Here is a 14,972-nt window from a genome sequence, read left to right as displayed (position 1 = left end):
ATCTCTGATCAAATCTGTATTATTAAAATGAATATATTCAGTTGTTTTTGGCAAGGCCAACAGGCCTTTCCTTTATCACATGAACACCACTCTTTAGTCTTTTAATGTTATGGGAGGGTCTTCAACACATTTGAAAGATAACAACTAAAACACTGCACACAGGAGATGTCTGCTATACTGGACCCACACCTCACTGTTGTTATGTCCATGCTGGAGAACCAGAGCCTGATGTAATCCCCAAACCGACCCACAGGCTCTGTGACCCTGTTCAGCCTCAAACTTTCTTCAATCTGTCCAACTCGGTAAAATGCACACTCACAAAACTCTCAGGGATTTCATCTGGTGTAAATAAGTTTCCACCTTTTAACCACAAAAATGACGATGCAGATCAGCTGCTCCGTAAACAAAGAAGAATCTTTATTAAAGGTCACAAAATTCTTAAAACTTGAAAAATTAAAAGTGCGTTGCATGTTTTTGCAAGCAAATGGATGCTTGCATTCCGTTGCAACAGTAAATATAAATATGTAGCGGTATAGGGTGAATATATATTTTGTTTCTATATTTTCAATCTGAACCTGACCCCACGTCAGGGTTGTCTGACCATGGCCTGACTGATAAGTTTGTTTATGGGTCGTGCTGGGCTTGGGTCGAGATGCAGATGACCTTTCCTGCCCTCATCAACAACATACTGCAACATGGATGAATAGCTTTGCTCTAAATAGACATAAAGTTGAGAGTGAAAGGGCACTTGACCCTGTAGCATGCTCACCTGTCCTTTACAAACCCAATGTTAACACAAAGACCGAGGTTCATAAGCACACTGGCTTTGACCAACTGGACCTGTAACAGAACAAAAAGATAGATGCACACAACCTTATAAGACACACTCTACTGAAATAAAATGGCTGTAGGATTGTGTTAGTTATATTCAAAGCTCTTTTAAACTATGTTGTCTTTGTTTTCAATACACAGTGTTGTGATCCTTTTTAGAATAACGATCAAGTTAAACTTATACAAGTTTCAGTTCAAGTTGAACTCATTGCTAAAGTGGATGAAGATGGCCTGTCACACCAGGAGGCAGGAGCAGGTGCCCACTGCATGAACACAGCACTTATGCAGATTAAGTCACAAAAACTACACACTGTAAAATTACTCCACTTAAGGTACTTTTAAGCTTTGCTGCACATTTTCTGTTGTTGCACAGGCATATCTATGAAATCTCATTAATACAAAATGCATAATTCACCATTAGATACCAAATGATTGAATAATGCATACAAACGAATTATTTGTATAAGATGTACATAGTGTGCAAATTTAAGAGACAGTAACATAATAAAAAAAACATGCTGCATGTGTTTTCACACACACACACACACACACACACACACACACACATACACACACTTCATGGTACTCCGTGTGTCAAGCCGAGCCGTTTGAAATGCATTCTCAGACTGGGATTCTCAGACTGGGATTCTCAGACTGGGACTCCAGTGTTTGTGGACATGCCTTGCGTCTGACGCTGTGTGATCTGTTGAGCATAATTGAAACTCATGAGCAAGCTATTTGTCTTTAGAACAATTAATTGTATGACATTTAACTTTTTGACCTATTAATATGTTCTGCCACTGGAATATGACATTTCTAACCTATTCGGAAACTATTTTCAACCAGTGGCAATGCTGGCTAATTAGCCGGGAAAAAAAGGAGAGGCTTAATGAGACAGCAGCAAAAAAAATAGTTGTCCTTATTTATAGAAACTACATGACTACGCTAAAATAAAAAAATCCTTCAGAACAGCTGAACATCAAAACAGGTATCCAGGTAAGAATCCAGCCTGAAACCTAAAAGACAAAGTCTAATGTAAGATGTATTGGCAAACAAACAAACAAACAAAAAACATTTTCAAGGATTTTATGACTTTACCAACATGTGTCCTTCAGTCATACATAAACATGTAAATATATTCTCACATTTCTGCAGAAAATAGCGCTAATCCTAACCCTAGATCAGAGAGATGAACTACCTGGCATCTCTCAATTTCTTTCCCAAACTAATCCTCCTAGCTGGCCAAAGCATGATGTCATTGCTGACCACTCCCCCAAGTGGGCATGTCTTCTGCAAGGTCACACTGAAAAGTGCTGCAGGGAATGTGATGTCTGTTCGAACTTTCGTTTATAGAGCCTTTCCACAATGACATAAAAGGCTTTGTCTGATAAACAAATGAATTCAAAGCACACTGAGCTGAACACAATACCTTTCACTTATCGGAGAGCTAAAGTTAGATAAAGATAATTAGTGCGTTGTACCCTGTGGCTGTCCATGCTCTTGACTAAGGAGCCACAGCACAACCCAGCCAGCCTGTATAAACAGCCTGTTCGCAGGTGGGCAGTTTCATCGGGGCAGGAACACTGACCCTTACTTTTGGCCTTACTCCTCCTCCATAATTAATGTACTGCCAACTGTCGGCACCAACCGGGACGAGCAGATCGTGCTTCTTGGTGTTTTCTGATTCTCTCTCACTCCAGATGAACTTGCTGAGGGTTGAACGTAATGAATGGGTCCCCCGTTCCTACTAGAGTTCCAGCTTCTTTAGAACTGGAAGTCCAGTAGAAAGTAGAAAGTCCGTTGGGCCCACAGAACTTTTTCCCGGTGTCTGTGGGCCCAATCGCTGCAGCACTGCATCACACGGCGCCACTGTGTGTTTCCGATGAATGGGGCGAACGTTGTGGTGGCATGGTTTCAGACATAAATGGAGCAGCTTTGACCTCCAGCAGAAGGAGTGTGAGAAGAAAAGATGGCAGAGAGAGACAGAACGACAGGGATGAATAGAAACAGATGACTCAGGATGGCGACTCTGAACCGAGTATTAAGGTAATTGGTTGGGCAGAGAGGGGGAGGTTGCTGAGATCTGAAGCAGACGAGAGGGGGGGGGGGGGGGGGGGGGGGCAGGCTGGAGGACAATGCACGCATGCAAGAGGCTGGACAGGGAGATAGTCACAGTAGTCAGCAGATCTGTTTCATCCTGGAGCTCTGGAGGCGGTTCTGTCTGGGTCTCTGCTCCTAGTGCCAGGGCTCACAGCGGCAGGGCCCGGCAGCCCACCGGCTCCTCCCTCCACTGCAGGCAGAACCAGGCATGGCACTGGCGTTTTGTGGTGGTGCAGCTAAGCGCCTGCCTCTGCACTCTCTCGCTGTTGGACTCGCATCAACGCAATGCCTAAAAGAAGTGTGAGTCTTCAGGGCCTTTTCCGGCTCACACCTTCAGCCCTAGCTGAATTGGCAGCTGTATTTATGACTGTTCTCAGTCCTGGTGCGAAGCAGTTAACACTTGGGCAGAACGTGGGCGGAGAACACCTCAGATACAACTACGTCACATCTACATAGAGTGCAGTGAAGAGGTCGTGCTGCTGTGTAGAGCACTTGTTGTTATGACAACAATTCTTCTGCCACTGGTATTTCATTGAAAAGCACGTTCTAAAACTCTCTGGAGAATGTGACAGTGTTAAGGACTCTAACCCATATTTAGCATGCCCTAAGAGTGCTAAGATGTTAGCGAGATCTTGGTTATGTTACTGAAGCCTGCAATATGCTGCCCACCTTATTCGGCGTATTACAAGTATTAAGAATCAATGGATGTTCCCTGATAAAGCCTCTAAATGTTCATGGAGCGATGCTGCTATGCTACATTAGAAGTGCTCTCGTCAGTCTCATTAGCTTGTCCAGGGGGAGAGAGGAGAAGCCCATCACAGCGTCCAGGCCAAAATGACCCTCGGGCTGGGCAGCCACCGTGCCTGGCTCTGGAACCACCACGGCTGGACCATGGAGAAGGAGGCTATTAGTGAAGAAGAGCCTGGAGACTTGAAAGACCATATACAGTCTGGAACCATGGCGCCCACACAAAGGCCTCCTGCTGGGCCAACAAATTCCTTTTTTCTGGGTGGGCGGGGGTGTGGGCGGGTGAGGGGGGGTATTGTTTTAATACACTGAATATGCATGGTCTGACTTGTTCGTGGTATTGCGGATTTTAATACCCACACTAGATGCGGTAGATTCGGAAGGAGCTTGGAGCAAAGCTAAGCAGCATTGTAAAGGACAAACCTTGAATATAAACAATGGCTTATGTAGATAATCCCATTCACACTTTCCAACCATCACAACACACAATCTCCACTTCCCCTAACAAGGCAAATACTGTGTCGTCATTTGTATTGGCTCTGTGGTAAAGTCAGGGCAAAGCTCAACAGACTTCCCAAACACTGGGCACATCAAAAATTAATGAACATGAGCTGGTTAAGCGTACTTCTAAATTCATGCAGTTAACTCTTAAAGGGCTCTGTTCTCCACGCCGACCATGTTGGGTGGGGTGATGGCCACTCTTTTAGCCTCTGCCTTTCTGTTTACTCTCGACTTCACAGGCCGGGGCATGTGAACACCACCCGTGTTTTTATTTCCCTCCTCAAGGTCATTCGCTGCTCCAGTGCACATTTTCCACCAGTTTCTGAATTTCTCATATTAATGGTCTCGTATTCATTTCATGGACATTTGAGCCCGTTAACTGAAGTTTTTTGTAATGGATAGCGGAGAATATAGCCAGAATCCGCCTTTTTAATTTTCATGCTCAGTTGGTAGTAAAGTCACATGAGAGACCTCTCCACTTTAACTGGGGGTCTGCAGCGGTCCAGGGGGAGCCATCTACAGAGCTTTCTTCTGCATTTAGATTTGTGAGATGATGCATTTGTTACCGATGTCCTAAACAAAGATAACCACTGTGAAGGAAATTATACTGTCTTTCAAATCTTGGGCAGCAGTTTCGAGATATTTAGTCCCACTGGTTTCATGCCTCTAAGGTTCAGTTAAGAAAATGTCAGTTTCAGAAATGCTGTCACATGCACATCAGTTGGCGTCCATAACAATGTGATTGTCTTTTTAAAGCTCGTGGTTGTCTTGCTGTGGTAGAATTTAAGGCTGTTCACATTACATTGATGTTCAATGAGCACTTATTTTTTAGCTAATTATAAAATCTGCAGGGAATGATTCAGTTATTAAACATAAAACACATATAATCTGCTCCATTTCACTTTTATTACAGACCACAACATCGACTGTCCAAAACTTGCCTATATATTGGTTTACCTGCCCATATATTATGGGCTGAGACAATTCAGAAAACCGAACTGGAGCTTCGGTGCTATGGGCTGAAGAGCCCAACACACAGAGAGGCATGAAAGGCCCGAGTGTGTCCCAGTGTGCAGGATTACTGATGTGAGAGCCACAGAGGCCCGTGGGCCAGCACCACATCAGCCTTGCCAGGACGCTCCCAGCATGAGGCTGACTGGGCCTGTCCTTTGGGGCCGTGGCAACAAAGTTCATTTCTGTAACCCTGCCCAATGGCTGCAACACACAGGACATTCAGAGAGACATTAATTTGGACTGGTCCAATCGGCGAAGGAGACTTCAGTGAGAACAGGACCATGAGGTATCGAGGTAGCACCATCTGGACTCTGGGCTTTTTAAGGTTGCTAAAGAACCATCCACTGTTTCTTGCAGATGCATAATGTAAGAGCAAGTTGGCATTGGCAGGATGGCAGCTCTGGCTATCTCTCCCCCAGGCCTGGTAGACCATGCCAAACAGTGCCGCTCTGTAATGCTCCTCCTCTGATTTGTATAATCGAAGCACAGGCAGACATCACTGAATCACAGCCATGTTCTATTTGCACACAGTCCATTTTCCTGCTGCACACAGAACACAATGATATTCAGCTCTTGTGTTCCACATGTGGAGAGTGGTTAGAGTTCACTGCTCTGCATACTGACCGCTGATGGGCTGTAGTTATTAAAGTTATTAAAGATTAATGTGTCAAGGAGGGTTTGAGCAAAAACTGATGGCATCTCATTTCTACTATATTCTGTGACCAGTTGATGAGTCTTAGTGTAATTAATATTTAATGGTATATCTTAAAATCCCTGGACATTCATTGTTAAAATCTTCCATAATCTCTATGCCACTGCATATTTTGAATGGCTTTCTAAAGGAGCAGCTAACTATAATATACAGTACTGTACAAAATGTCAGTGGTCAAAGTCCAAGAGACAGTTCCATTTCTATGCAGTAGCTGGTAAACAGAGGGCATCTCAGCTTAGACAAATCCCAGTCATTTCTGCCTTCATCTCATTACTGCATTAGACTTGTCTCACATTCACCTCTTCACATCTGCCTCTGTGAAAAGGCAGGAAAACATCTGAGTTCAGACTCACGGTGCTGTACTTACACCTCAGCAGGCAATGTAAGAAAATCCACAGTGAGTAGTTAAAGGTTCTTTTAAAGGTTCTGTTAAAGGTTCTGTTAAAGGTATCGTTAGAGCGTGTCGTACTGTAACTATGGCTTGTTCCAGCATACAGTTCCCATGGTCATGCACAAACCTGAGGATCTTCCTCACTGTGGTCCAAATATGGCTCTTACACAGGCCTGCCCCCCATTGTCTCTTCAGAAGACCTACATGCATCTCTACTAGGAGACCCAGGCTTTCTCCAAGAAGAGCAGGGAATCCATCCTAACACGCACAGCTTGTAGGGAGCCAGTAGCCCATGGCTCTGGATTAAATCATTCAAAATGCCATCCAACCTAATTACCCTACCTATCAGTCTTCAGACCACCTGCCTTCTCCTCTTCTCTTCTGTTCACAGCAAATTATTAGCCTGTCCCATGACTTCAAATGCTTCACATTCTTTGAGTAGAAAAGCTCAAATAACAACAACAACAAAGGCAAAACCTCCGGTATGGTGGGGAAGTTCTCATTGTTTTGAAAATGAGGCCTTTGTCATTGTTATCCAGGTATGACATATGAAACAGCCACACTTTTCATTGCTTCACCCAAATGTACTGTTTCCAAGTCAGGTTTCTCTGGCACAATGCTGAAGCATCTCATATCAAGGGAGGCAAAGGCATAAACAAATCTCTAATATAAAGAGAACATTCAGAAATATCCTCTTAATAGACCTGCAGGGAGAAATATCCCGAACACTCTCTCTTCAGCTCATGGTGTGTCAGTGTCCACGTTCTGTGTCTGTGTCTCTTGTGTATATGGCAGAATATTGAATTTTAAATAAGAGGAAATGAATAAATTGTACAGTCCAATCTAATTTTGAAATACAGTTAAGAGATTTGGAACAGCAGGACACAAAGGAGTGGGTGGTGAATGGGACTAGGGAGATGTACCCTGGAGTCACACATAATGGAGAAAATGACATGATGGTGTATATGTAGATGCACAGATAAAGACTTTGGTACAGTTGGAAAACCTGGAAATATGGACCAGGAATGAATCATGTCATTCAGCATCTAAAGGGGTTGGATGTCAGGGCACAGAAAGAACATGTGTAGACATCCAGCCGATTCTCAACATGACGGCATGAATTTCATCAACACCTTTTATGTGATTTCTTCTTTCTTTTCCAAAAGTCTTGCATTTCACATATTCTAGCTGTCACAAACAAATATTTTAAAAAAGGACAGACTTGCTGTGTAATTGATATGTTTCTCAATGCTCAGCAACAGGTGGGTAGTATAGCTTGGGATCTGTGGGATCCTTTGACTCCAGGCATGTCATTTGTTGTTTAAACCTGCGAGTGTGCACTTTAATCCTGCCATTTCCCAGGCCCTAACCCAGCGAGAGGTCATCTAATCCTTACAGCACAGTAAATATAGCACTTGTCCAATGTATGGATCTTCCAGTGCATGGGAATTGGAACCTCAGCCTTGATCCACTGCTGGCCTTAGAGATTTAAGAACTGCAGGTATCAGTACATTTATGAAATGCTCTTCGGCCCAGCTCTGAAAACACGCCTTGTTGTATAATTCACTTCTGGACGGCTTGTGTGAAATGTAAATCAAACTCACCATGATGGCTCCCTCTCTCTCTCACTCTCCCTCTCCCACTCTCTCTTCGCTCTCTATCTCCCTCTCTCTGTCTCTCACTCTCTCTCTTTCTTCCTCTCTCTGATATGTACCAGCAATAGTAAAGTTAGAGCATTGCTCATGGAGGTCTACTTAAAAAGTGCAATCAGTGCAGGGACAAACTCCCATGGCAACTGCTGCCAACAAATCTTTGTTGAGATGTCCATGTTCATGCTTTTCACAGCCTCTCACCAACTTGGAGAAGGCATTGTGTGGTAATGAAGGCATTTCTTATAACGCCTTGGTTTTCTAAGATCTATTTGTTGTAATTTCACAATTTTGTTTAGTTTTCATTGGGGAGTTCATCCAAGATTACATCAGGGAAAGAGAAAAAGATCACCACAGGCCATGCCGATGTACTTTTGCTGGTACTTTGATGTCCCAATTTGAAAGCCCTGCAGTTTGGAATTCTGCTACAAGAGACACTTTAGACTGCATTACTACACGCCCAGTAGCATAAAACATATTTACTGTGCTTCACATATATATGGTCAGAAATCTTTTCTAAAGAGAGTAAATGTTTTGGCAACTTTTTGCAGTGGAAAAAATCTAGAATTTTAGAGCAATGTCAAGATGGGTGAAAGCAGTGATTAGAATACAACGTCCAATACTTTTCAGGTGTTTTACAACCTAGGTACAGTTATCATTAAATTCCAACAAATGCTAAAGTATTTTTTATCTGTTTATAGGCTCAATCTATAGTGACCAAGTGAAAGGTGCAGAGATTATTTCAGCTCGTCACTCAGCATGTATTATAAGAGTTATAATAAGAGTTATTATACAGGCTGGCCAAGAGAGCATGAGCAGACATGAAGCATTCTATATGTATTTATTTATATTCTCATTTAAATGTGCAAATATGCATGCGCCAATGTCTTCATGTGCGCCAAAAGCCCGGAATGGCTGATTATAGAAATGGACCAAAGGCACACACAATATCGTACACAGACATAACTTAGCAAGGCAAATGCTATCGAGTATCATAAAATTCTAATTGCAAAGGATATGCTCAGCTTTCTGTTACTGAGCTTGTTACCTGTAAAAAATAAGGTCCATTCAGCTGAAAGACTTAAACTCCTTAGCCAACAGTCCAATTTATTCAAAAATACAATAATACAAAAATAAATATGCCATGACAAAGGTCATACTTATAATTATTTTATTATTATTATTATTATTATTATTATTATTATTATTATTATTATTATTATTATTATTATTATTATTATTATATGTATGACAGGGTTAGCAGGGTTTGTGTGCAGCAGGATGAATGAAAACCTTTGCTTTACTTTCATACCAGTGCTCGTCCCAACTGAATTCCCATCCAGTGGGGCTCACAGCTGCCTTAGTGATGTTGCAAAGCCTGTTAGGGAAGCCTGTGTGTTGAATCATGGTCTCTGCTTCCTGGGACATGCTCTGACAAGCCTACCTGCATTTTGTAGGGCCATGTTTTTGGTTTTTTTTTCTTTGCTTGGTGAACTGGGTTCATCCCACATTTTTTGACTCTTCATTTACTATGCAGTGAAATCTGTGGTTTATAAGAGTCAGGCATGCAATGAGGCCTACGCTAACAAACAACTAAAATGCTATGGCCGATCAAAGATTAAAAGCTCTTGTAAAGATGTAAGATGACCTGAACCTTTTTGGGCAGTTTTAACATTGTGTTTGTTTTGAGTCTGAAGCAGGATGGCTTTTGATTTCACAGTAAATTTCTTCCTGGAAGATTTAACAACCTTTTTCCAAATATGTTGTTTGTGTCTGGTATTTCCTATGTGAACTTGAAATTGATTAACGAGCGTCAGAAGCTAGTGGCTGTTTCCACAGGAGCCATTTTACAAGGCGCAGTGTAATTGATCTGATGCAGTACCTAAACACTGGTTCGTCAGAGTCTGACAGTCTCACAGTTAATGGGGTGAAAACAGGGACACTCTGTTTTCCCTAACCTGTCAAGTGGTAATTGGCCAATAGTTTCCTATAATAGTAATATGCCACTGGGACTGCACTTTTAAAATCGTGTACAAAATAATTGGATGCCCATACAACAAAAATAAAAGGATTTGCGTGTTTCATAGAACTCTATAAAGATTAAATATTAGGTTATTAAAATTGTGTCTATATTTGCGTATATATATATATATATATATATATATATATATATATATATATATATATATATATATATATATATATTATACAGAAAATAAGAATGTGCTGAATTTGTAATCATACTGAAATGTATTGAATATGGAGCATATCTGTGTTTCACAGTACTTCAACATTTAGTGTTGGTGACTTAGCTTGTGTAAATCTCTTCTTTTTCTACCCCCAAATATGCAGGACTTCCTACAAGTGGTTGATATATGCTTTCCTTTCTTTTTCACAGGGCATCCTTTTGGATCCATAAATGACACTAAAGCAATGGGAGAGAGGAAAACACGGGGGGACAAGAGCCATCAACAATGTTGTCTCCAGAGAAAATAAGCACAAGCTAGTCTGAGGTGGTAAAGGACTATAACCCTAACGCTTCCCTACAGGAGTGTATATATAAGTGTATATGTTGAGCCAGTATGGCATGATAACAGGCTGAAGTGATATATCTAGCTGATGTAAAAAATCTTTTTCTGGATTGGACATCTATTGCACCTTTAAAAACGAGAAAAAGCTGACTATCCTGCCAAAATACTGTGAGGCTCAGCACAGCCTGGTAGAACCTAGAAGCTATTCTTCCCCAGCTGTTAACTACTGGCTTTGTTAATGGCTTCCAGGAAGGTATCTGTGGTTTGTAGGGGTGGTGTGGTGATGAGTGCCTTCTTCTGGACTACGGCCATAACCTACCTGACTTACATAGGGGGCGTGAATGGGGACTGCTGGCTCATTGAAGGGGAAAAGGGCTTTGTGTGGCTGGCTATCTGCAGCCAAAACCAGCCACCTTATGAGGCTATTCCCCAGCACATCAACAGCACCATTGTAGATCTTCGCTTGAATGAAAATAAGATCAAAAGTATCCATTACTCTGCCCTTAGCCGCTTTGCCAACCTAACATACCTGAACCTAACAAAAAATGAAATTAGCTATATAGAGGATGGCGCTTTTTCGGCCCAGTTCAACTTACAGGTACTTCAATTGGGTTTCAATAAACTGCGCAACTTAACAGAGGGGATCCTCAGGGGGTTAGGCAAGCTTCAGTACCTCTACCTCCAGGCCAACCTGATCGAGACTGTGACACCCAATGCCTTCTGGGAGTGCCCAAACTTAGAAAACATAGACCTCTCCATGAATCGCATTCAGGTACTAGACGGGTCCACCTTCACCAGCCTGACTAAGCTGACCACCTGTGAGCTCTACACCAACCCCTTCAACTGCTCCTGTGAGCTGCTGGGCTTTGTTAAGTGGTTATCAGTCTTCCCCAATAGGACGAATGAACGAATGGTGTGCGATTCTCCTGCCGGTGTCTCTGGTTACAGCCTCCTGAGTCAGAATCCAAACAATCCCACTCAACGCAATGCACTGTATATGCTGTCCACTGTGTGCACGGACTACGATGTGACCCCATACGGCCCCATGCCTCCGGAGACCACTACCTTCCCTCCAGACGCAACCCCATGTGGACTGGAGGACTGCCCCTCGGGTACTGAGCCAGATGAGATGAGCATCAGCCCCACCTACCCCGACCTGGACCCAGGCACGGACGTGAACCCGACCATGAGGCTGAAGCAAATTTCCCACACAAATGCAATCATCACCGTTCAGATCCCCCAGCCCTACAAGAAATTGTACATCCTCGTTCTGTACAATAACAGCTTCTTTTCGGATATTCAGAGCCTTAACCGGCTAAAGCAAGACATCGAACTGAAAAACCTGAGACCCCACACTGATTACACCTACTGCGTGTCGTCCATACGCAATTCTTTGCGTTTCAACCACACCTGCCTGACACTCTCCACAAGTCCCAGAAACGGGAGGGTGAGGGAGCCTAGCAATGCGACGGCCACCCACTACATCATGACCATCCTTGGATGCCTTTTCAGCATGGTAATCGTGTTAGGGGTGGTGTACTACTGCTTACGGAAGAAAAGACACGAAGACGAGAAGCACAAAAAGGCAGGCAGTATAAAGAAGAACATAATAGAGCTCAGATACGGAGGCGAGCTAGAGGGAGGGACCATATCCAGGATGACTCAAAAGCAGATGATGGCAGGTGAAAGTATGTCACGCATGCCATATTTACCCTCGGGGAGTGAGCTGGATCAGTACAAACTTCAGGACATCGGTGACACACCGAAAATGGCAAAAGGAAACTACATGGAGGTGAGAACCGGAGAGCACCCAGACCGCAGAGAGTGTGAGATGTCTATGCCAAGCAATAGCCAAGGGTCTGTTGCTGAGATATCCACAATTGCAAAAGAGGTGGACAAAGTTAATCAGATCATTAACAACTGCATAGATGCCCTGAAGTCAGAGTCAACCTCTTTCCAAGGAGTGAAATCTGGGGTTGTTTCCACAGCAGATCCCCAGTTAGTGTTGATCTCAGAGCAGCCCCAGAGCAAGGGTGGCTTCCTATCCCCTGTCTACAAGGATAGCTATCACCACTCTTTACAGAGACACCACTCCTCAGATTCTTCCCCAAAGCGGCCCAGCACAGCCACTGGTGGTCCCATGCGGAGTCCGAGGCCTTATCGCTCTGAGGGCGCATACAAGTCAGAGTCGAAGTACATAGAGAAGACCTCACCAACAGGTGAGACCATCATGACTGTTACTCCAGCAGCTGCCATACTAAGAGCGGAAGCAGAGAAAATCCGTCAGTACAGTGAGCATCGCCACTCGTACCCGGATGCCCAGATCGAGGAGTTGGAGGGCCCAGAGAACCGCAAGACATCCATCCTGGAGCCACTGACGCGGCCTCGGCCCAGAGACCTGGCTTATTCCCAACTCTCTCCCCAGTACCACAACCTCAGCTACTCCTCTAGCCCTGAGTACTACTGCAAGCCAACAAACAGCATCTGGGAGCGCTTCAGACTCCATCGCAAGCATCATAAAGATGAGGAGTACATGGCAGCGGGCCACGCCCTGCGTAAAAAAGTGCAGTTTGCTAAGGATGAGGACCTGCATGACATTCTAGACTACTGGAAAGGTGTGTCAGCTCAACATAAATCTTAATTTGAAAAGTGTTTGTTCAAGTCTTTTTGCTGTTGGATTGCAAGAATTGGACTAGAGTGAAACTAGTGAAATCACATTTTAATGGAGAAATACTACAACACAGCCAACTTTGACTTAAGGGGGGAAATTGGGAGTATATTCTTAGTTTTGTGAGTTCACTGAAATGAAAGAACATTTATCAACAAGAAGATAAACAGCAAATTTAAAAATATATATGTTCAAGTGGTTATACGCATTTGGTTTCGCATGGCCAAGTCCTGTGACAAAGGATTTGATATTGTGTACGGTGAGGAATAAAAAAAAAATCTAACAAAAAAACAAACAGAAAACAAAAAAAAGTCCTACAACAACCATCTTTGACAACTTTGTATTTCTTCTCGCTGTACACTACTGAACTGTTCTCTCTATATATTTGAGTTATGAGTACAAAGGGACTAATGTACAGATAGTGTTTCTATATTTGCAAGGTTTGCTGGTTAACAGTTAAGAAAAATACATGACGTGTAATTCGGGTTTAGACCATGGATTTTTGAATGAGCTCCTGTGATACTTGTTCTTAATGAATGTGTAAGCGCCCTGATGGATAAACATTGCACTGGTTCCTGGAATGGTGTATTTCCCTCCAAACAGCTACTTCCTATAGCCTGTTTTCTCATTTTATTTATTTTTTATTCACATCACAAAACACACTGCACAATATGACAACATTATTAAAAGCCTGTTGCTTTGTGTAATTCAGAACAACAAAACCGATCAGCAGGATGGAATATCTCAACGCCTGCACTGCCGTCACAGTAACACGGTGTGGTAGATCTACAGAACAACTTTAGGGTGGCAGAGATATCTATAACTAAAAGGCATCAATGAAAAACCCTCTCAGTGAAACTCATGTTTGTACACTTTGCATCTGTGATTTGTCTGTTGGTAATTTGGCCCCACATGCCTCCTTAGCTTCACTCTTACACTGCCTGCTGTAGTAAAGACTCCAGCGCTCTGGATCTGACGGTCAACTGCAGGTGTGGATCGGGGGGGGGGGGCGTCGGCTCTCCTCTGTCCTCCCGCCCTGAGGATGAATGTATTACATACGGTACATGAGTGTGTAACACAGCTCTTCCCTGCTGTATGTTGTGATGTTCATGCTTCTCTCCAATTACTTGTCAATTCTCTTTCAATAGTACCAAGAAAAACAACTTTAAAACAAACATTTTTGTTGTTTTCTACTGTTTGGCAGAAACAAATGCTTTTGTAATTGTTGAAAGTCACTAAATGGATGAAGTAGTAGTTATGGTTACTGAGCAGGAGGATCGCCTCTGCGAGAAGAGAGACTCATTCACTCCTGCCCAAACCTCCTGCTACAGGATTTGTACATCACTAGAACAGTGTTACACCGGACGTCACTGGGACATCGGATTTCTTATTTCAACCGCCTTAAACTTCTGGAATATATGTATAACTGTATTTTTTCTTTCTTTCTTTAAGTGTTGATGTTTTTGCAAAGTCTTCATTTGTTGTCTGTTTTTTAAGAGCATTTCAATAGATTCCAAGTGCTGTCCAATTTATAGGCAATCTAGCGAGTAAACTACATGTTTTTATATTGCATATTGTAGCACTCCTATATCTCATAAAAGTTAGTAACGTTTGGACAGTGTGAATGGAAGCAGATGTTGCTGACATACACCAAGAGACAAACAAGAGCACAATAAGGTGTTATTTTTATTTCTTATTACTATGTTATCTGCTTTCAGACAACTACTGTGAAATAAAGGAAAGGGAGCACCCATACATTCAAAACATGAAAACATTATTTTCATGGTACTGACCAGGGCTGGACATTACTTTACAGTATGAACTGTGA

At 42.8% G+C, this 14,972-nt stretch overlaps 1 protein-coding gene across 4 annotated transcripts in view; it reads left to right on the top strand.

Moving 5' to 3' along the window:
- Nucleotides 1–14,899, top strand: part of elfn1a (extracellular leucine-rich repeat and fibronectin type III domain containing 1a) — a 72,222-nt gene extending 57,323 nt beyond the window's left edge. For all 4 annotated transcript variants that reach the window (XM_077009218.1, XM_077009220.1, XM_077009219.1 and 1 more), the window contains one exon: nt 10,344–14,899. In XM_077009218.1, coding sequence (XP_076865333.1) covers nt 10,715–13,117 — 2,403 coding nt within the window. In that variant the 5' untranslated portion in view covers nt 10,344–10,714 and the 3' untranslated portion in view covers nt 13,118–14,899. The remainder of the gene's footprint in view (nt 1–10,343) is intronic.
- Nucleotides 14,900–14,972: the final 73 nt, after the last annotated feature.

This window comes from Brachyhypopomus gauderio, chromosome 6, assembly GCF_052324685.1.
Source record: "Brachyhypopomus gauderio isolate BG-103 chromosome 6, BGAUD_0.2, whole genome shotgun sequence".
NCBI classification, from domain to species: domain Eukaryota; kingdom Metazoa; phylum Chordata; class Actinopteri; order Gymnotiformes; family Hypopomidae; genus Brachyhypopomus; species Brachyhypopomus gauderio.
Note: the sequence above shows the minus strand (reverse complement) of the source record. Positions and strands in the feature narration are given on the sequence as shown.